A 20,752-nucleotide genomic window follows, 5' to 3' on the forward strand; every position below is an offset into this window, starting at 1 on the left:
TATCAACGACAGGTTAAACCTGCGTATTATTCGATTTTGGCTATGTTGTTATTCGATTTGTAATCAATTTAAATGTTATATATATGCTTTGATATCCTATGAAACTGTCACCACATTGCACTGGCCAGTTGTCCTCTATGATTGGTGAGCTTGCATTTTTCTCTATACAAATATTGATCAAAACATTATAACCATAGATGCTCTGGTAGGTGAAAAGTTATCGAAAGTTTTCCAACCCAGTTTTTATCACGTCTATACTAAAAGTCAATACTGCTAAAAGTAATACGGTCAAAAATAAACCAAACCCCATCAAATCATCTTTTTAGCAGAAATCAGTTTTATTTTCAACACAATTGAAATGTAACCGTAAATTTATTTGCAATATCACTAAACTAATCTGAATCTGAACAATACAAAGTCAGGTTTTGTCAAAAAAAAAACAATACAAAGTCAGGCTTCACGGCGACCATGACAAACACACATATCATAACATAATCAGACAGGTCTAAGCTAACCAATCCATCGTAATGATATTTATTCAAAACTCTGTACTATCATCACAAGATTAAATAGGAAATTTTGTTTGAATTATGATTTGTTTACTATGGTGTTATTGTGTGTTGTCAGGTACTAAGACATATAAACGCATTAAAGTCATTAGATTACTAGTAGTGTGTTGTATTTAAATATTTATTCATTGTTTGTTTACCTGTCGTTGTTTGGGCATGAGAGGTGGCAACTCCCAATATCCTTTTGGGGTCATCTTCAACGTCCTCTCAGATCTCAATTATTGAATTTTCTAAAGTAGTGTTTGATTCGTTCTTCTCTTTTTGGGTTTCGTTAATACTATTTTTTATTACTTTATTTATTTGGCTTTGTCAACTTCTGCTCGTATCTAATGTAGTAGTAAGTATATTATTATCCCATAATGTTTAAGTGTCCTTTCAGGAACCGAACATCCGGTAAAACAAAATATTACCATAGAATATGATGGGGCGACTTGGCGTATACACCCGTTAGTTTTTGTCTGTTGCAATGTGTCAAATAAAAAAGAGCGTTACTAATACAATAGTTTCAGATTTAAATATTTAAGTCTAAACTTTTTTTTGGGTGCAAATGTTAAAAATAGCCTAAAGAAAATGGTTCATAATTTTCAAATATGCATGTTTTGTTTTTATGTTGTATCCCATATGTATAATATCGGCACTGTTCTTATTAATTTTTTTCCCAAAACTCTCCTCCATTGGTTCCCATTGTCTAACTAGTAGTATGTTCATACATATATAGTTGACTCAGAAATGAATACATTTCGTACAGGTTACGAGGAAATGGCATAAGTATGTCAATCATAAAAATCTTTTACCCTTCCTCGTAATTATCCTCAATCACTTCTAATTCATTAGGATGTTTCAAAATTTACAATGCATTTAACTATTCAACAAAGAAGGATTAGTTTAATTAAACTTGTAAGCGGTTGGATGCTAACACTGATGATGACGCATAGCCCTATTTCAATGGATAACTAGTATAAGACTTTTAAAATTATTTTGTTACACACTCACTGGGAGCACAATAATGCAATTGGTCTCCACTAGCATTGATTAAAATATATTATTTTTTTTGAAAAAAATCATATCACTCAACTAATCACCAACCATGTCTCCGCATAGACTTCGCATAGCATGAATATTAAGAATCGTTTCTCAAAAGAAAAAAAAGAGAATATTAAGAATCAGTAGCACAAGTAAACCAGAGTTTTTAACACTTAACAATTCCCTTTAGCCCGGGGTATACAGCTCACTAATCTGATTATTTAAGGCATCTGATTAACCCAATCAAATACGTTTCAAAAATCAATTTTATTAGAAATTTGGAAAACATTTTATTAAAAAAAAAGGGAAAAGAAAAATCGTGGGTTGATAAGCACATGTACCGACGACGATAAGCACCCATATAATTGTTCAGAGAGAGGAAAAAGATAATATATAAATTTGATAATAATAAGAAAGAGAGTGGGGGAATCAGGCGGTATCTAGTTCAGGCTATCTCTTACGCACATTCACTCCCACCCACGAAGCTTCCTTCCTCCTTCTTACATAAACTACCTCCCTCATTCACACCGTTACATTTCACAACCAAGAAGCACCAAACACAACAACAACAACAACAACAAAAATTGAATCTGTGGGGGGAAAGAAATTTCAGAATCCAGCTGATTGATCATATCATTGCGACAATGACGGAGGTTTCGTGTTCTCCGCTAATCTCTCGATTCATTCTCGAAAGGTATTATCTCGGCTCGATCTTTTCTTATTAGGCTTGTTGTTGCCGTTGCTGTTGCTGTTGTGAGAGTTGGATGTCATTAGAAAAAGGAGGAAACTTTCAGTTCCAATGTATATTTCACGAATTGGTTTGAGTCGGAGTTTCCCGCCGTTTTCTGGGGGCTATAGTGAAATTCTAGGGTTAGGGCTGGACATCGTCTTTCTCTAGCGTCTTCTCCAAGATTGCAATTAGGGATCTCATGGCTAATTGGGAGATCTGGGATTTAGGAGATTGATCCAATTCAAATCAGATTCGGTTTTTTTGTGAAATGAAAGGCTCGATTCTCACTGTTTTGTCAATGGAGAATCATCATCATCATCATCATCACCCTTCAACGCACTTATCCATGGACTCTAGCGGCTCGTCTCACGAAGAACTCGATCTGGGTAACCGCCAAATCACTCTTTACAACCCACCAGACATCAACCTCCCCTTGTCTGTAGGAAGAACCTCCATGTCGTGGAACTTGGATTCTTGCGATAACATTTTAGACGTTGGCCTCAGTTCGCATGTCTACGAGACCACCGAGACGTTCCTCAACGTGGTGGCTCCGAGTAAAGTCAGTAAAAAATGCTTGAAACGAGGGGATAGCATGTGGGGAGCTTGGTTCTTCTTCAGCTTCTACTTCAGACCAGCGCTGAACGATAAGTCAAAGTCAAAGGTCGTTAGAGAAGCTGGTAACGGAGGAGGAGGGTGTTTTACAGGGTTTGATAAATCTGATCTCAAGCTCGATGTGTTTCTCGTTCAGCATGATATGGAGAACATGTACATGTGGGCTTTTAAGGATAAGCCCGAGAACGCCCTCGGGAAAATGCAGCTGAGGAGCTATATGAACGGGCACTCTCGTCAGGGCGAGCGTCCGTTTCCCTTTAGCGCGGAGAGAGGGTTTGTTCGGTCTCACAGGATGCAGAGGAAGCATTACAGGGGGCTCTCTAACCCTCAGTGTCTTCACGGGATCGAGTTTGTGGCGTCGCCGAGTCTCTTGTGTGTTAGCGAAGAAGATAAGAAGAGGTGGATGGAGCTGACTGGTCGAGATTTGAAGTTCACTATCCCTCCTGACGCTAGTGATTTCGGTTCTTGGAGAAACCTTCCCAACACGGAGTTTGAGCTGCCTCATGTTGCGAAACCGGGTTTGAGTAACGGCAAGAAGACCCTTAATGGTTCGGGATTGCATTTGACGAGCAACGCTTCTTTCAGCAGCAATGGTGACTCATCAGAAGGAGGCAACAACAGTAAGAAGAGGAAAGAGTTCTTATCTCCGGGAAGCAGCGAAGAAGAATGTTGCTTGACTGTGAACAACGTCGAGACCCACCAGCCTGGTTGGGTAAAGGACTTCACTGGAGTGATGAAGAACGTTCACGGGCCCGCAACTGCGGCCAAGACCATCTACGAAGACGAAGAAGCTTACCTGGTCGTGGTTACTTTACCATTTGTGGATTTGAACAGCGTGAAAGTCTCATGGAGGAACAGCATCACGAACGGGATCGTGAAGGTCACGGGGTCAAGCACGTCGAGGGCTCCTTTGGTGAAGAGGAGGGAGCGTACTTTCAAGCTGGTTGATCAGACGGCTGAGCATTGTCCTCCAGGGGAGTTCATGAGGGAGATACAGTTGCCGAATAGGATACCGGAAGAAGCCAACATTGAAGCGTATTTTGATGGGACAGGACCGGTTCTAGAGATCCTGGTGCCGAAGCTGAGGGGAGGAGTGGAGGAAGAACACGAGGTTAGGGTTTGTCTAAGGCCACGCCACCTCGGAGGGGTTAGTGAGCTTAAGTTGACGTGATGAAAAGGTGTAACCATGTTTTTTTATGGATCTGTAGTAAAGCATTTTGTACATTGGGAAAATAAGCCAAAGCAAAAGTGCAAATCCTAAGTGTAACCTATTGAGATTTTCTTTTATTTCTTTTTGGTGTCAGCAAGCTTACAGTAGATGCTAATCCTAAGTGTAACATCATGCAAGCAAGCTTACAGTAGATGCTAATGAGAAACAAGTAAAACTGTAAAAAGAACAACTCCCATGGTTATGTGAAGAGACTCATCTAAGCTTAAACATTTCATAAAAGCTAAGCGTGTTTGCTCTCGCAAGCATCACAATCTAATCTCACTCATACCTGCGCGTATATGTTAGCTTAAAAACAAGTAAGCTGCATGATAAAATCTGAATGATGAAAGCAACTATGAAAACAAGTCTATAACGCATTCATCAAAAACCACATTGTCATATTACATAACTGGGGGAAACATCTCGACTGTAGGGAATGCTAAAGACATTAAACTGTGTTTTTTGTTGTAGGAAACCAGCAAAAAGATAAAAAAAAAACAACAGTTATTCATTCGAACTTTGGGTCGGCGACGACGAAATGGTAAGCAATGACCAGAATGAAGATGAAAATGCCGAGAAAATTGGCAAAGAATCCGAGGTCTTGGTCGTCAAACATCTGTTTACATCACATCAACAATCAACAATCAGAGAATGATAGAATCTCGTTAGCAGTGAAAGAAAGAAAGAGAGAGTCTCATCAGATCTCTGCGTAATTCAATTTAAATAATCCTGGGAATATATAGATCCATGCCTCTACCGATTCAGATCCATAGATTCCATCACCATCTAAAGACGAATACAATATGACAATTCGAATTGAAAAAATCTGTAGCATTTTACCTTCGGAAGCGCAGGGACGATGACTTTTCTCTTCGATTCTTCACTGAGCGAGAGTCTAATGAAACAGATCGTAAAAAGTGAAATAGGGTGGGGAAGAGGAAGACTGGTTAAAGAGAAGGTTGACACAGAACCGACGACGTTTAGATGAATATTATTACGACGTCGTTTAGTCTAAATACATAGAGATAAAAAGTTGTGGCTGCTGGGATTCGAGCCCAGGTCTCCACGGCCACAACGTGGAATTCTTACCACTAAACTACAGCCACTTTGTTGTTAGATGATTTATAAGACAAAATGATTGTTATTATTTCCTAGTTCAGCATAATATGATTATTTCTACATTTATTTTGCATTTCTTATAACTTCATGCAAATGTTTATAAGTCAAGCTTATCCATATTTTGAATTTAAGTTTCAATGTTTATAAACAATGCAATGTAATATTTGTGTATAACTTAATGCTATTGCTTATCTATAAACATTGCAAGGCTATGTATAAAAGTAGTTGGAATTGTCTTTTGAAGAAACACTTTAGAAGGGTTTGAGTTCCTCGGTACACATGATACTGATTTCTCTGAACTCAACTGCAAAAGCTAAAAAAAAAAAAACTCACAAAGATAAAAAGCTAAACCCCGATATTGTCAGACCATCGACACCAATCTAAATAACATACTCATACATAAAGTATATCATGCACTAAAGAAATACATGTAGTCTTTGCAATGGATTTAGACATTTAGTCCCTCCTTTTAACTTGTTTCCTCCATTGCCTCTTTGTGATACTTGTCCAATTCAGCATCAAGATCCTCTGCAGACACCTTTTCATCACGTCCTCCTCTTCCACTGCCACGACCACCACCTCCTCCTCCTCCTCTAGCTCCCCTACCACCACGGAAATTACCACCTCCAAAACCACCACGAGGCCGTCCCATAAAACCACCTCTTCCTCTCCCTCTGTTCCATAACAGTTTATACAAAATATTTAATAAGACTAAAAGGGTTCAAGTAATCAACCTATCAGTAATCTACTTAGCTGACTCCAGGCTAACTAACAAGTCATGCGATCAATATAAAAACTCAAGACCAACACGTCAACCATCTCAAATATATCATTTATAATATCAAGACTTAACACAACACAAACCTAAAGTTTCCATTGTAGTTCCCATTGAAGTTTCCATTGTAGTTCTCATTAAAGTTCCCAAGTAACCCATTCGAAGGAAATGGAATTTGAACAGGAGCAAGCATAGGAGGTGCTGGAGCTGAAAGATTCGTTCCAACAATCTCAATCTTCATCAGCTTTCCATCCAACTGAACATCATTGTAACGCTTGACAGCTGCCAAGGCATCACCACGCCGTGAAAAAACAACCTCAGCAGTACCCTGAAAGCACAGTTTGATCAGTCCAACGCGATCTAACAGCATAACACTCTGTAGTCAATAGCATACCTTGGATCTTCCACTCCTATCATAGTGAATCCCGTAACGCTTAAGGTCACCAACCTCTGAGAAGAGCTCCTACAAAATAAACAAACAATTAACTTCAAAGACACAATCTTTCCTCCTTCTAAAGAAGACTAGAGTGAAATGAGACCTTGATATCCTCGTTGGAGACACCATAGTCCAAGTTGGAGATGTAGAGCTTCGTTCCAGTCTCGATTGAAGAACCACCAACGCCAACACCTGCAGACTGATGCCCAAAAGCAGCCGCCACACTCGCATCAGTGGCGAAGACGTCGTTAGCCCACATCGCGTCATGAGCTTGTTGTTGAATCGGCTGTTAACGAAAAAAGATCTCAACTTTAACAAACCCTAAAAGGAACTGAACTCTCTGATCTGGAATGAAGAGGTAGTTAAGGGAGATTAAAATCAATCGCTGACCCTTGAATACGGCGCCGTTCTGTTTCCCACGCGGTTAGCAAACCGTCGAGACGGACCGGAGGAGCCACCGCCGAATCCGCGACCGCCGCTGCTAGCACCGCCGTTTCCTCGGCCGCGAGATCCGGTAGGTTTTCGATTGGATTTGATGAGGTCATCGAGTGACATATCCAAACCACCTGCCATCTTCGCCGGAGATTTTCTCTGCTTCGGAGGTGCGAGAAGAGAGGAGAAGGGAGCAGCTAGGGTTTCGTTGCAGTGGTTAATGAAGCTCGGAGATAGCGAGAAGATTTTCTCGAGAGAATTGCGATAAAAGCCTCGTAATGTTTGTAGATATGTATTTGCGCCCCAAACTCTTGATCGTTACCGTTTAGTCCCTTTTAAGTATTAATGGGCCTATTGGAATTTTAGAAGTCCACGGACCTAAATATGCATCCTTCTTTGGGTTCTCGCTCAATAACCAACCATATTGCCTCACATTTTTAAAGGGAGAACAAAAAAAAAATACATCATGAAATTGTTATATAATTAGTTTATTTGATTCAATTGTTAATTCCTATGAAAATGACCAAAATCAATCAGTATTTTTTTTGCTGACAAATAAAATCAATTTATTTTACTTGGAAATGAATTGAATAACAGATCATCAAATTGACCACATTCTGTTTGCTAATGCAATATTTGCATTCTTGCATAGTTGCATTCATACTTTTACCGTTGCTTTCCTTTTGCTTCTAATATTCAACACATCTCTTTCGAAAAAACTATAAAATAACTTAGTTTAAATATATTTCGTAAATACTATTTCTTCACTACTCGATCTTCCCATTTCAGTGTGAATGATTCATCATAAACATCTGAGCAATCAATTCTTGAAACCGAACATGGCGGCCTTAAGCCATGTGCTACACGCATTACCTGTATGGGCACTGTATGTTACTAGGTACATACATAGACATATTAATATCAGTACGTTGGCAGGCACCTTTTTTGGCAAACACATTTGTTTTTGAACTACAAAAAAAAATTGATAACTACAAAAAAAATTTTTGGTTGTAGTATTTTCCAATAATACTGTATTATTTAGTTGTAAATAAGGAAATAAATAGAGTAATGTATTTTATTAGTGGTGTCACATGGTCACATCACTTCCCCATGCAATGAACCGGACGTCATGCATGTGCCACTCGCCGTTGAGAATAGTAAATGCTATCATTATTCTCTTCATAGTCGCCTATTCGTAATGCTGGGTTTTTGTTTGTGCGGGTGGCTTAACTATAGATCTAGCGATAAACTACCTTCTTATATATAGTACTACTATTTTACAGAACTGTTATAAATGTAGATTGCTCCATTCTATTATATATTAATTAGCCATTCGTTAGGAACTTAGGACAACAATTTCCATGCTCGTAGGGGCGGCCACTGGTTCGTCTTTCGTTTGATTAATACAAGTCGACAAACCCATAAATAGACGACGTAAAATTTCATTTCGATCCGGTTAGATAAAGTTTTGGGTGATGAACTTATACTTCACCCCAATATAGATTTAGTACACAATAATTAGATTATTGAAAATCCTCTTATAAAAAATAGATTATTGAGAATGAATACATCAAACTTCTTTTATAAATGTATACTGTACTAACTTAGAAGTTTCAGACTATAGACTATTGGTCCATAATTTTCTCATTGTGTTCGTAACCAGTGTCTAATAATATCACATGTAAGACATATTAATTCTCTCAAATAAAATTGAGCTAATGCACTTATTTAAATAAAATTGAATTAATTAATGACTGGGAGATTTTCAAATGCCACTATACTACCATCATTTTGATATTTTATATTAGCAGTAAAATATTAACTTAATTTCCCGGTAAAAAAAACAATTGTTTTCAACTCTCAAGTCTGGATTTCTCGGTATAGGCTCCGAATGGTAACAACGGGTTGAGCGGAGCGGGACAAGCGGATTGGTTAGTGCGGTGCGGTTTATGTGCGGTTTGTGTTAGAAAAACGCATAGTGCGGGACAAGTGCGGTTTGTTTAAAAGAAGCGGTTTAAAACAAAATGTGAATGGTAACATGTGTAATGAATAGTATAACTGCGGGATACATAATATATTTATATTTTATAAACTAAAAAATCAGTAATACTAATATAATTTTAATATATATATATATATATTATTTTTAAAAATAGTTAATATATCTGAAATATGAATACGTTATTTCTAAGTTTTTATAGCAAATATTTTATTGTATTTTAAAAATTATAATTTGATTCGCACTTTATATTCAAGGTCTATATAACTGAACACCATTAATTATATATACATGTTTTCTCATGTTTTTGTTAGCACAAAAACTGCCAAAATTGTATTAGTTATCACTTAAACAAAATTAAATAATTTATGATATTTTTATAGCTCAAAAATAAAATTAAGAATTTGGTTGATAAATAATTTTTTTATCATAGTTAAAATTTTTACCCAAATAATTTTCATTAAAACTTTAGTTTATGTATATCGGGTGTGATTGGTAGTGGTTGTAGGTGCTGTCCACAGTCTCATTTATTTCTACATCACTAAATTCAGATCAATCAAGCTTTAATAAAAATTTCAAAATCACAGCTCTTAAAATAACCTACAGCTGTACAAGTGTTCTGTAGTGCCAGAATCCAGAGCAATTTTTTGAAACATTTTATAAAATTTTACAGCAATAAAATCTAAAACCACAACAAACATTTTACTGATTTTTTTTCTACAACAAAAATTTTAGAGTTACAGCCATTACCAATCGGACCCACTGTATAGACAAAATATTAGTTGATGTATTTTTAAAAATATTTTTACTAACTAAAAACAATAAATTTTGTACCTACAGTAATATGTCTAACTAATAACTACACTTAGACAAAAAAAAAACACTAGTAACCACACCAAATTGGATGTTTTCATACGAAGGTGCGGTCCACGCTTAAGTTTGTTCCGCACTCCATTTTTTATTTTCTTATTTATTTAATTTTAACAAAATTGGAAGCAGAGAAGATTATGTTGAATGGCGACACATTCTTCGTCCCGCAGTTCGTTCTTCTCAAACCACTACCAACACTCAAGGCCATAAGTTGTTCAGATCTCTGTTTTAAACCATATAGCTATATCGTAAATAATAATTTTCTAATCTCGATAGTGGTGTGTGTAGTCTTGTGTAATTTTCTAACTGTATTCTTTCCCGCCAATTGGACCAAATTGATTAAATCACACCTAACAGTGTCATTATCAGGCTTTCAGCAATATTGGGAGGCAAGAAAAGTAAATACATCCAAATCTCTTAGTTGGATTCTCTGAACTTGGAAACGGAAAGTTAGAGAGGAACATATATGAGCATGGGCTATATGAATTAAATAACACATTCTGTATAGTTACTTTATATACCTTTAACTGCCGGTCAAAAACTTTTTAAATCACTCAAATGTTTTTGAATTTTGAGTAAATTAATGTTTACTACTTTCATGGTACCACTTTTTATTTTTACCACCACTAATGAGACATTTTCAAAAATATTTTCTTCATTAAGTGACAAAAGACTTTTATGCCATTGTTATTTATATATATAAAAAAAAAAAAAAAAAAAAAATTAAAAATTAAAAATTAAAAAAAAAATAAAAAAAAATAAAAAAATAATAAAAAAATAATTATTTTTTTTTTGTTTTTCGAAATATACTTTTTCAAATTCAAATTTTTTTTATAATTTTTTTTTAAACTTTTTTTTCGAATTTTTTTTTCAAATTTCTTTTAGAAAAAACGAAAAATTATGTTTGAAACTATTTTTTAAATTTTTTTATATATTTTTTAAGTATTTATATATTTATTAGAATCATAAATTTCACATTTCAAAAACCCTACCACAACCCTCAACTCTAAACCCTAAGTCTAGATTAGTTAACTCTAAGAGTATAATTGTATTTTACCCTTCACTAAAAGTGAGGATAAAAATGGTTAGTGTAAACATGAAAAGTGGTACTATAAATGTGGTATTTATGGCAATTTGTCTTGAATTTTGAGTAAAGTGGGAGTTAAGTTTGATTTTCCTCGAAAGATTCCTTATCTTCTGAAGAAAATCATAATGGTGTTCCTTTTTTTGGTCAAATCATAATGTTGTTCAACTATAGTTTTTTTTTTTTTGAAACTCTTGATAAACTATAGTTTCTATACATAGCTTTAGTAAACTTGGTTTTGTTTTTGATAGCGTTGTTTAATTAAAAACGATAGTATTATTTAGGTTTACTATAAATAAATATATTAACTAAAAACCATTTTCCATATGCAAAGTATCGTTAATTTAAATAAAAAACAAAAAAAATATATATATATATATAATCTAAATTTGATAATTCTTAGCTGTAATTTGTAATAGCTTATAGTTTATTGGCTTAGACTTGCATAACCTCTCTAAATTTGTAAATAAAATTTTAAATTAATTAGATGCTTAATTCAATTTGTATAGCTATATAAATTAGGAGGGTTTGGGTAAGTGGTAACTCATTCACTGGAAACATGTGAAGAGAGAAGGATGTCAAGTAGATGCACACTTGTATTGTATAGTAACCAACGGCTTCTCACCAACCTTCATTAATACTTTGGTCAACCCTTAATATTCAATGGTTAGTCACCCTCCATTTTTTCAAAACAATTAGGGTTAGTAGTCATCAATCCCCAAACGTAGCGTTTACTTACACTATTACCTTTACTTGAATAGACGAAAAATCAAATTCCTTTAGAAAAGCGAGGCATCCCAAAGGAGGGAACACCACTACATGTATAAGTTGTTTGATAACAACAAAAAAATCAAACAATTTTACACTGTCTATAAACTACAAAGTGTATAGCCTATAGAGTTCAAAAAAACTTGCATGCTTTAGAAATAACTGCGAATATACTGGTTTTACTGTATGAAACAATTTTCCGTTGAAGTAAACCGCAATGGCAGAGTTTTATAGACCTTAACCAAAACTTATTGAGAAGTAGACATGCTTGATTTGGGCACATGAAAGTGTTCTATATATCACTCGAACGAGATATTCAAACAGCTCCTTAATTTGATTTAGAGTTTGCATGCACTATCGATCGTCAAAAATATATATTAGAGTTTATATGTATGTAAATAGTAAATAATTAAATACACATTGTTATCTATATATATATACGTATTCAATTTTTGTGTGGACTCCTACGAGTGTGATATTTTGCTATTTACTATTCATAGATCCATTCACGTAATAATGTCGATGAAACTAGAAGAAACCAAGAAGAAAGCATTAATGAAACTCTTTGCCACTTATAAATATGCTTCTCTCATAGTACCATATTATTCTCTAACACCCCTCTTCCTTCTTAGTTTCTCTCTATCTCTCTCTCTTCCATATTGGTTCCTGAGAGACAGATCTCTGAAAATAAGGAGGCCAAGCTACTAAAAATGGGATTATATTCACTAATCACAGGGAGAAGAGGACCAAGTGGGTTTGGTTCAGCTACATCAGCTGAAGAGGTTACCCAAAGGATTGATGCAACTCATCTCACTGCAATTATCACAGGTTCATATATCTATGTACACACATATACAGATGTATATATATACCATAAGTTGATTGTTGTTAACTATTAATGTTAGAATGTTTACTATAGTTATAATACCATAACATCATTTGACTAGACACATTTTGTGGTTTAGCGCTGTTGCTGAACTAGTTTGAGTCATATTTTGATGATAAATCTGTGTTTGCCTCACAAATGCAGTACGAAATCAATGCCGTCATGGAATCGCTATACTCATTGCTAACAAAAACACACAAAACTATTTTAACCAATTAGTTGACTTTGTTTTGACATGAGTTTATTATTGTAAAAGGAGGGGCAGGAGGGATAGGAATGGAGACAGCGAGGGTAATGGCCAAGAGAGGTGTTCATGCGGTAATTGGTGCCCGAAACATAGGAGCTGCAGAAAATGCCAAAGCCGAGATTCTCAGACAAAACACAAACGCACGTGTCACCCTCCTCCACTTAGATCTCTCTTCGGTCAAATCCATCAGAGCCTTTGTTCGTGACTTCCATGCCCTCCATCTTCCTCTCAATCTCCTCATGTACTTTCTCTCTCTCTCTCTCTGACACCCTTTTAATAGATTTTGGACCACATTTTTTTTTAACTTTTAGATCATTGATATTACGTCATAGTGGTCCTGAATGGCATCCACATTAACAGCTTTAAGGTCGTTAACATTGTTTATGTTACCATTAGTAAAATCTGCTATTCGATTTAACATTTTAATCCAAAAAACATCTGCTATGCCAATAAAATAAATAAAAATAACATCCAACATCCAAATTCTAATTTTGATGTTTAGGATTATGAAAATACAACGAGCAGAACTACTGTGAATGCTAGTAATATTAGTATTAAAGACGACGCACCATTTAACTGCTATTGATTGTATAAATTCCCTAAACCAATCGATATAAATTGTAAAATATGTTATTTGCAGAAACAACGCAGGAGTAATGTTCTGTCCATACCAACTCTCTGAAGATGAAATCGAATTGCAGTTTGCTACAAATCACATTGGTAATATTTATGAAAACAAGTGCTTCTTAAGAAGCTTTAGGTTTGTTTTTTAAGAAAATAAACCTTAAATTTGAAACATTAATTGCTGAGCGTATACTATATAGGCCATTTTCTGTTGACAAACTTGCTCCTAGACACAATGAAGACCACAGCTAAAACCAGTGGTGTCGAAGGAAGAATTTTGAATTTATCATCTATAGCTCATATCTATACTTATAAAGAAGGAATCAAGTTCGACAGCATCAATGACATATGCTGGTAAATCGTAGACTCATTTCAAAACTTAAAACTATTTTGAAATCTGCAACCGCTCTGTGAAACATGCAGTGATCAACCATTATTATCTTCCACATTGCATCTTATAACCATATCATTTTGTTTTTCAGTTACTCGGATAAAAGAGCTTACGGACAATCAAAACTAGCCAATATATTGCACGCTAACGAGCTCTCCCGTCAACTTCAGGTCGCCTTCACACACACGCACAAACATATACATCTAAGTGTTATTGCTTAATAGATGCTGTAGAGAGCACATATTTAAAAACCTCAAAATCTTTTTGGGACATTGTTTTGTATGATAGGAAGAGGGAGTGAACATAACAGTGAACTCAGTGCACCCTGGTCTCATCCTCACCAATCTCTTCCAACACACAGCTCTTTTAATGAGTAAATTTTCTCTCTGTTTTCCTCGTATTATTTCCTTTAAATTTTCACTATTGTTTGCTTTAATCCCCATTTTCACAGGGTTCTTGAAGTTCTTCAGTTTTTACTTGTGGAAAAATATACCTCAGGTACTAAACTACTAGAAACCAAGTACTCAGCCAGATCAAGGACCTAACTCGATGACTATGTCACTTACCATCTCTTAAACTCGTACTTAACATGTGAGAAACAAATACGAATATGAGTTTGTGATATCCCGTGTGTTATGTCGACAGGGAGCAGCTACAACATGTTATGTTGCTCTGCATCCAACGCTGAAGGGAGTAACGGGAAAGTACTTTGCAGATTGCAATGAAGTTACTCCAAGCAAACTTGCTAGAGATGAGACTTTGGCACGAAAACTATGGGATTTTAGTGTTAAGCTCATCAACTCTGTTTCTAAAAAAAACTACCTGGGTTTCGAGGACACCATTTAATGAGATAATAAGAATCTCTTTTAATAAGAATCTCTTGTTGTCACTTTAAGAGTAAAAGTTAAAAGAATGAGTGAGATTTGGATGTGATGTACCTTGTTTCGATGGTAATATAGTGTTTAACCAAAATTTATCACTATCTCACAGTTTTAGCTTTATCTTCTTCCGATAGAATTGGATCCACTTTTTAATCATTTCAGTATCATTGAGTTTTGCGTCTATTGATATTTTAATATAAATATTTTCGTACTTCAAAGCCTTTTTCATCTTTCAATATAAAAGACCCACGAATTTCTCAGTCAACGTCAACCATAGCATATAAGATTCTAAAGAAAATTTTCAGTGTTGGAATCTCTAAACATTTACAAGAAAAGGGGGTTCTCAATCATTCACACTTTTGCTTCGGTAATTTTGTCACGTTTTAGCAATTAGTTTAGTCTCAGAGGTTGTTATCAATTCAAGACGTTTTCTATTGTATTCAGAAGCCCGAAACCATTGAACATATTGAAATATGAAATTACGATTGATTCATTATCATATAAGTCATTTTACAAAAGACTGATTATTAATTTATTATGCGATATTAGAATGAAGACAGGGAAATGTTTATGCGATGATAGAAGGCTTAAACTTTAAGTAAAAGCAAAGGAAAACACGAAATCAGTTAGAAGAGGCGTTCCCTTCCTTGCTAGCATTGTCATCTTTCTTGTCACTGTTTGCTGGAGGAGCAGCAGCTGGAGTAGGCGGAGGCATCTGATGGCGCGGCAGCTGAGAAGGGATGGTGGATGGAGGGTTTGCTGTGACAGATATGTCGGTGAGATCCAGGAGGGAGTTCGGAAAAACGCTCAGAGAAGGCCTTCTCTGGTGACGGCCTGGTCTCTCAGACATTGTTGTTACAGATTCAGACAAGAAGGACAGTGAGCAGAGAGAGAGAAAGAGAGAGAGGGTTTATTGTTTTGAGTGATGAGATTGAGAGAGAGAGAGAGAGTTTATATAGAGGGTGAAAACAAATGGGGTTAGGTAGACGGTGATTATCCGAATTCCGAGCATGTACTTTAGTCAATTTCCATGCAGGTATTACTTTTTTAAGCTCATAAAATCTATTACATAATTAATGAAAAATAGGAATTGAAATATTATTGGATTGAAAATATATTATTCTTCCATAAACTCGTTTCAGTACATAGAAATATATATTCATTTCTTTTGGCAATATTTTTTAGTACTTATCTCCAATATTTTCATAGCTTTCCAAAGTAGCCAGTCATGTGCATGGTCAAATGATTCATATGTAAAAGTTATGAATTGTAAAGATGGACAAGAAGTCAAAACTTATTTATAACAGTTACCTACAAGTCTGCCATTAGTCAGGCAATTCTATAAACTAAGGTTGACCATCAAAAATTCCAAAATTGTACTCTGTGTAATTGGTTCTAGATTAAAAAGTTGTAATGTATGATGTCCACCACATGTGGTGTATGAGATACATAAGTTAATAAACATGATTAACTGTATGTAAATAATTTTACCGCCGCAGTCTCTTAATGGGTGCAAAGGTTATCACTACAGTTAATTGTACACTTTTCCAATAATCATCAAAGTTCATTGCATTTAGTGGTAACCGAGAAGTTCATTGCATTTGATGAAAATCTGTATAATTGGTCTGACAGATATTAAAAACTCCCGATAAGCTTTTCTGAAGGAACAATCAATTGAGCTCACAATTATTTTATTATTGTAATAACTTTTGTCTTTTCCTGTCTAGATGACAAACATTTCTTCCTCCATGTGAGGAGATGTCAGTCTAACTGGAAGTAACTATTGTTACAACTTACAAGTCCCATAAAGCCATGCAAACACGTATGCAAACATGAATTTAATTTTCTGTGTCTGAATTTTCTAGTTCATAAGATTGGTTTAAATACTCAAAATTGGTGATTTCACAAATACATATGCTGATTAAAAAATTGAAATGGGAGACGGTAGATATTATTTCGTGTATATTAAAGTCAGTGAGGTACCTTGGGAATCATATAACACGGTTCTGAAAATCGGCGTGTTACATAGAAAATATCTGAATAACTTAGATGTTTTGCATGTGCTCTCATCTTATGAATGGAGGTGTTACATACTTACATTACCATGGTCTATAAATAGCTAGGATTTGCAAAATTTTTAAGAATATTAATTAATCTTTCAACGAATGTTAACAAAACTCATCGTTAACTTTCCATTGTGATCATTTATATATGAGATTCTTCCACTTGCTGGTAACACTGCAAGAGATAACAAGAATAGTACCGTATCACCACTCCATTTTAACCGCGAGGAACGACGATAAGCTACGAAACTGCTAAAAGGCATAACAATCGCCCAAGGTGGCGTTTTGCCCTAACAAAAACCCAAGTCTCCTCCCAAAAGAAGTCTGAGAAAGCAGCTTCAAAGACTACCAAATCGCCTAAGAAGGCATAGTTCTCATTAGCTTTCCTTCTTCTTGCTCTCTGTATAACTAGTAATCTCTCTCTCTCTGAAGACAGAACACTTCTTACATTTGTTCATTAGTTGTAATCAGTGTTACGTACAGAAAAGTCTGATTATCGTTATGAATCAAGACAATGTTCAGTTTGAAATAAGAGATGGTGATCCAACCTACTTGTCATAAAAAAAAATGGTGATCCAACCTTTTACTAATCATAAGAAATTGCAAATAATTGATATTTAACAATGTATTATTCAGATATATCAGATTTGATAATCTTTCCAAAGAGAGAAACAATGATCGACCCAAAATTTCGAGAAATTAGCCATATTGTTCCCGTCCGCAGATAAAGATCAATCTGATCTTAAGAACTTGTAAATTTGGTGACGGCTTTGCTTCCGCCTTCCTTCTTCTCCACCTCGATCATTTCTCCTCCTTAGGCGCCATTAGTGAATTGGAATCGAGAAAACAGTGAAAGATTGAACGGTGTATGATAATATCTCTGGGCAATGAAACCATGAATGAGATAGGGTTTCGAAACATGACAAGATCACTTGCCTGTCTATCTTTGGCTCGTCGGATGAGAAACAGTTATAGTACAAATTAACCGTTGGGGATCGCGCCGTGCACTGGAGTCGGCCTTTATTGGGCCTTCTGACTAATATATACAGGTGAAAAGCGTTAGGCCCGTAAACAATGTCTTCACGTGAAATTCGTCTTTTGTAAATGTGAACACAACGCTAATCTAAACTTTCTTTGGGTTACATTTTCGTTTTCTCCGAAACAATATACTTTCAACTGCATCTACGATAAACTTGTATCAAGATTTTCTTATGTAGATATGAATTACGACTAAATTAAAGGTTTATAAAAAGAAGAGTGTATATGCAAACACTTGCAGTTTTTTTTGCATTAGATAGAAAGTTCTCTATATTCTTAACCATTTTAAACCTATTTTTTCACATCCTAAGTATTTGGTCTGAAACTGGTACCAGCTGCTGGATGGGTTTGTAAGAGCAATAATGTAAATAAATTATAGTAAGTAATCTTATGAACTTTTGATGATTGAAACTTTGTACCTGCTATTGAGTTTCCAAGAATGAGTTCTTCGACAAACACCGCTACCAAACTTGGTGGTCCATCCCGTTAGAGAATCCAACAAAAGAGACTTCCCAAGATGTTTGGATAACTCCTACGTACAGAACTCATATCCAAGTTTACTAAGTACATCAGAATTTGTGAGGAGCGCATATTAGCTAGTTTTTATCCTATCGCTTTGATTTGGTTAGGTACAGTACAGACTATTGAAGGACTGGAATGGAATGATGGATTGGGATATAACAGAAACATTTTCATATTATTGGATGGGAAGTAAGAACGAGTGCAATTATTTTGTTTATCAACCAAACGTTTTGTCAGGGAATTGCATTTCAAAAATTCCGGATACACACACACTCTTATTCATGATGAGCATATTTCTCCATCTCCATGCATTTGTATATGATAAAATTATATTGTATTCTATGCACATTTCTTATTTGATCGTTTGAAAACATAATTCAACATATGCGATATTGATAAACAGTTTCATGGATAAAAAAATTATTGGAAAATCTGCACATATAGGATCGCATAGGTCACCCGATGCTACGGAGGGTCTCACTCCAGTATCTGCTTCGATTCATGTAGCTACTATGGTAACAGCTGGTTTTTTCATGATAGCAAGGTTCTCCCCTTTATTTGATTTGAGACTATTGGAGACAGCAAGCCACTCAATGTCTTCCACCTCAGATTTTTTGAACTGTGCATAGCTTCCATATTTTATGCTTCAACGGGTTCAGTAAAGGTTGTCCATCTCATGGAGCTTCTTCTTGTGTGTTAGCCGATTGATAAGACGGATATCCTTCTATCAAGGAGAGATTGATATAGATGAAGTTCTCTTCGAAACAGTTGGATTGACGGACGGTTCTGCATGACATACTCGGCGGATAGACTCTTTATTCCACAACAGACAACCACAATGAACGGTTTTGCCTACAATACTCTGAAACCTCTCCTAGACCTGGTTTCCACACATCATGTTGTTAACTTGTTAGTAAAGTCCTTAATTTAACGTAGCCACACTTTTATTTATAAACATAATGTTAAGGGACTTTTTCTTTCATCCAAAATTATGTTCTGTTTTGGTTTAGCCCTATCAAACAAGAGTCATTCTTGGCTTCACCCCTTAGGGTGAACCTCTAGGTTCACCAACCAATAGGATTTCATTATTTCAAATTCGATATCTTTGAAAAAAGGAAACAAAATATTCTCAAATTATATTATGTTTTTAAAATAAAAAAGTAAAAATAAGATAATAGTTACAGAAAAAAGAATTTAAAAAAAAAATATTTTTAATGTTGTCAACAAAACACTAAACCCTAAATCCTAATCCCTAAACCCTAAATCCTAAACCCTAAACCCCTGGATAAACCCTAAACCCTTGGGTAAACCCTAAACCCTTGGGTAAACCCTAAACCCTTGGATAAATCCTAAACTCTAAATAAAAAAAACCCTAAATCCTAAACGCTTGAATGTTTTAGTGTATAGTAATTTTGATTTAGAGTTAAGGATTTATCCTAGAATTTAGGATTTATCCTAGAGTTTAGGGTTTATCCAAGGGTTTAGGGTTTAAGATTAAGGGTTTAGAAATTAAAATTTAGGGTTTAGGGTTTAATGTTATGCTGACGACGTAAAATATTTTTTTTTGTAATGATTATTATTTTTTTTATCTTTTAATTTTAAAAACATAATATAATTTGACAATATTTTGTTTCCTTTTTTAAAAGATATTGAATATAAAATAAGATAATCTTATTGGTTGGTGAACCTAGAAGTTCACCCTAGGGAGTGAACCTAAGAATAAGTCATCAAACAAATACCATAATAACTGCCCAACTTATTATTGGCTGTTAATTTATATCATGTTGGTGTTAGTTATAGGATCGACATGAATTGTAAAAACCAGGTAAACTTTTAATCAGGTCATGGAATCAAAAAAAGGATTTAAGAAGGGAATTTATATAGCAAACATCAGGTTAATACTACAAGTAAAAAGAAATAGAATTTGTTATATAAATATCACTAAAATTATGTTCTGGAAAATAATAGAATCATTCATATATTTAACATTTATCATAAGTAAAACTATCACGGACTATAACGCGTCAATTTAAAACGAATGGTCGGTCATTCGTACGAACAAAACATGTAAATTATCGACAAAAGAGCACGTCGATTTACTTGAATAGAAGAATTTTTGGAATTAGGTGGACATTACTACAGGGAAAATACAAAACAAAATAAAACTGATTAAAAGTTCATAATAGCAATATTAAAAGATGTTTATTAAATCAATACCATTAAAAGAGGATCATTCACTTAATGAAAATTACACTTTCTCAAAAATACCCTTATTTTTACAAAGGATGAATAAAATTCATTAATGGCATTTAAGTCTTTTGGTTTTGGGCCTACATATACACCTAAATAGATCTATAAATAATGGGCCTATATATATTTAAAAGATATACTAACTTTAAATATAATATATGTATAAATATATTACAAACTATAAATAAATTAGCAAACATGAAAATATCATTTTCTTAAATAT

The 20,752-nt window shown here is 34.8% G+C and overlaps 5 protein-coding genes and 1 non-coding gene across 9 annotated transcripts; 2 read left to right on the top strand and 4 right to left on the bottom strand.

Moving 5' to 3' along the window:
• The first annotated feature begins 1,990 nt into the window (after positions 1-1,990).
• LOC106428970 lies at positions 1,991-4,237 on the top strand. Its single transcript, XM_013869713.3, has one exon. The coding sequence runs from the start codon at positions 2,591-2,593 to the stop codon at positions 4,103-4,105; it is 1,515 nt and encodes a 504-aa protein (XP_013725167.2). The 5' UTR covers positions 1,991-2,590; the 3' UTR covers positions 4,106-4,237.
• Positions 4,238-4,498: 261 nt separating this feature from the next.
• LOC106428981 (dolichyl-diphosphooligosaccharide--protein glycosyltransferase subunit 4C) lies at positions 4,499-5,137 on the bottom strand. Its single transcript, XM_013869724.3, has 2 exons — positions 4,985-5,137; positions 4,499-4,760 (listed from the first exon to the last, which is right to left on the bottom strand). The coding sequence occupies exon 2, from the start codon at positions 4,758-4,760 to the stop codon at positions 4,653-4,655; it is 108 nt and encodes a 35-aa protein (XP_013725178.1). The 5' UTR covers positions 4,985-5,137; the 3' UTR covers positions 4,499-4,652.
• A 41-nt stretch (positions 5,138-5,178) lies between these two features.
• On the bottom strand, positions 5,179-5,250 carry TRNAH-GUG. Its single transcript has one exon. It is a non-coding gene; the product is annotated as a tRNA-His (tRNA).
• Positions 5,251-5,477: 227 nt separating this feature from the next.
• Positions 5,478-7,164, bottom strand: LOC106428963 (THO complex subunit 4B). Its single transcript, XM_013869708.3, has 5 exons — positions 6,865-7,164; positions 6,578-6,760; positions 6,433-6,501; positions 6,128-6,366; positions 5,478-5,937 (listed from the first exon to the last, which is right to left on the bottom strand). Exons 1-5 carry the CDS (start codon positions 7,045-7,047, stop codon positions 5,733-5,735), a joined length of 879 nt encoding a protein of 292 aa, XP_013725162.2. The 5' UTR covers positions 7,048-7,164; the 3' UTR covers positions 5,478-5,732.
• Positions 7,165-12,223: 5,059 nt separating this feature from the next.
• Positions 12,224-14,751, top strand: LOC106443015 (short-chain dehydrogenase TIC 32 B, chloroplastic-like). 4 transcript variants are annotated; one of them, XM_048767985.1, is made up of 8 exons: positions 12,224-12,455; positions 12,770-13,001; positions 13,401-13,480; positions 13,585-13,738; positions 13,867-13,945; positions 14,064-14,148; positions 14,227-14,332; positions 14,421-14,751. In XM_048767985.1, exons 1-7 carry the CDS (start codon positions 12,338-12,340, stop codon positions 14,286-14,288), a joined length of 810 nt encoding a protein of 269 aa, XP_048623942.1. In that variant the 5' UTR covers positions 12,224-12,337; the 3' UTR covers positions 14,289-14,332; positions 14,421-14,751. The 4 variants fall into 4 exon arrangements, with proteins under 4 accessions (XP_048623942.1, XP_013740089.2, XP_048623944.1 ...); XM_013884635.3 differs by having other exon boundaries at positions 14,227-14,273; XM_048767987.1 differs by having other exon boundaries at positions 14,274-14,332.
• Positions 14,752-15,128: 377 nt separating this feature from the next.
• BNAA03G00540D lies at positions 15,129-15,952 on the bottom strand. Its single transcript, XM_013884634.3, has one exon. The coding sequence runs from the start codon at positions 15,504-15,506 to the stop codon at positions 15,279-15,281; it is 228 nt and encodes a 75-aa protein (XP_013740088.1). The 5' UTR covers positions 15,507-15,952; the 3' UTR covers positions 15,129-15,278.
• Positions 15,953-20,752: the final 4,800 nt, after the last annotated feature.

Source organism: Brassica napus, chromosome A3 (genome assembly GCF_020379485.1).
Source record: "Brassica napus cultivar Da-Ae chromosome A3, Da-Ae, whole genome shotgun sequence".
In the NCBI taxonomy this organism is placed as follows: Eukaryota; Viridiplantae; Streptophyta; class Magnoliopsida; order Brassicales; family Brassicaceae; genus Brassica; species Brassica napus.

Bases quoted from the DNA above. Each gene is read 5' to 3' on its own strand.
- LOC106428970 (XM_013869713.3), top strand. From the start codon at position 2,591: ATGAAAGGCTCGATTCTCACTGTTTTGTCAATGGAGAATCATCATCAT.
- LOC106428981 (XM_013869724.3), bottom strand. From the start codon at position 4,760: ATGTTTGACGACCAAGACCTCGGATTCTTTGCCAATTTTCTCGGCATT.
- LOC106428963 (XM_013869708.3), bottom strand. From the start codon at position 7,047: ATGGCAGGTGGTTTGGATATGTCACTCGATGACCTCATCAAATCCAAT. The intron at 6,367-6,432 runs GTATGCTATTGA...CTGTGCTTTCAG, and splicing joins ATAGGAGTGGAAGATCCAAG to GGTACTGCTGAGGTTGTTTT. The intron at 5,938-6,127 runs GTTTGTGTTGTG...GTTATGGAACAG, and splicing joins AACTACAATGGAAACTTTAG to AGGGAGAGGAAGAGGTGGTT.
- LOC106443015 (XM_022710325.2), top strand. From the start codon at position 12,338: ATGGGATTATATTCACTAATCACAGGGAGAAGAGGACCAAGTGGGTTT. The intron at 13,002-13,400 runs GTACTTTCTCTC...TGTTATTTGCAG, and splicing joins CTTCCTCTCAATCTCCTCAT to AAACAACGCAGGAGTAATGT. The intron at 13,739-13,866 runs GTAAATCGTAGA...TTTGTTTTTCAG, and splicing joins AGCATCAATGACATATGCTG to TTACTCGGATAAAAGAGCTT.
- BNAA03G00540D (XM_013884634.3), bottom strand. From the start codon at position 15,506: ATGTCTGAGAGACCAGGCCGTCACCAGAGAAGGCCTTCTCTGAGCGTT.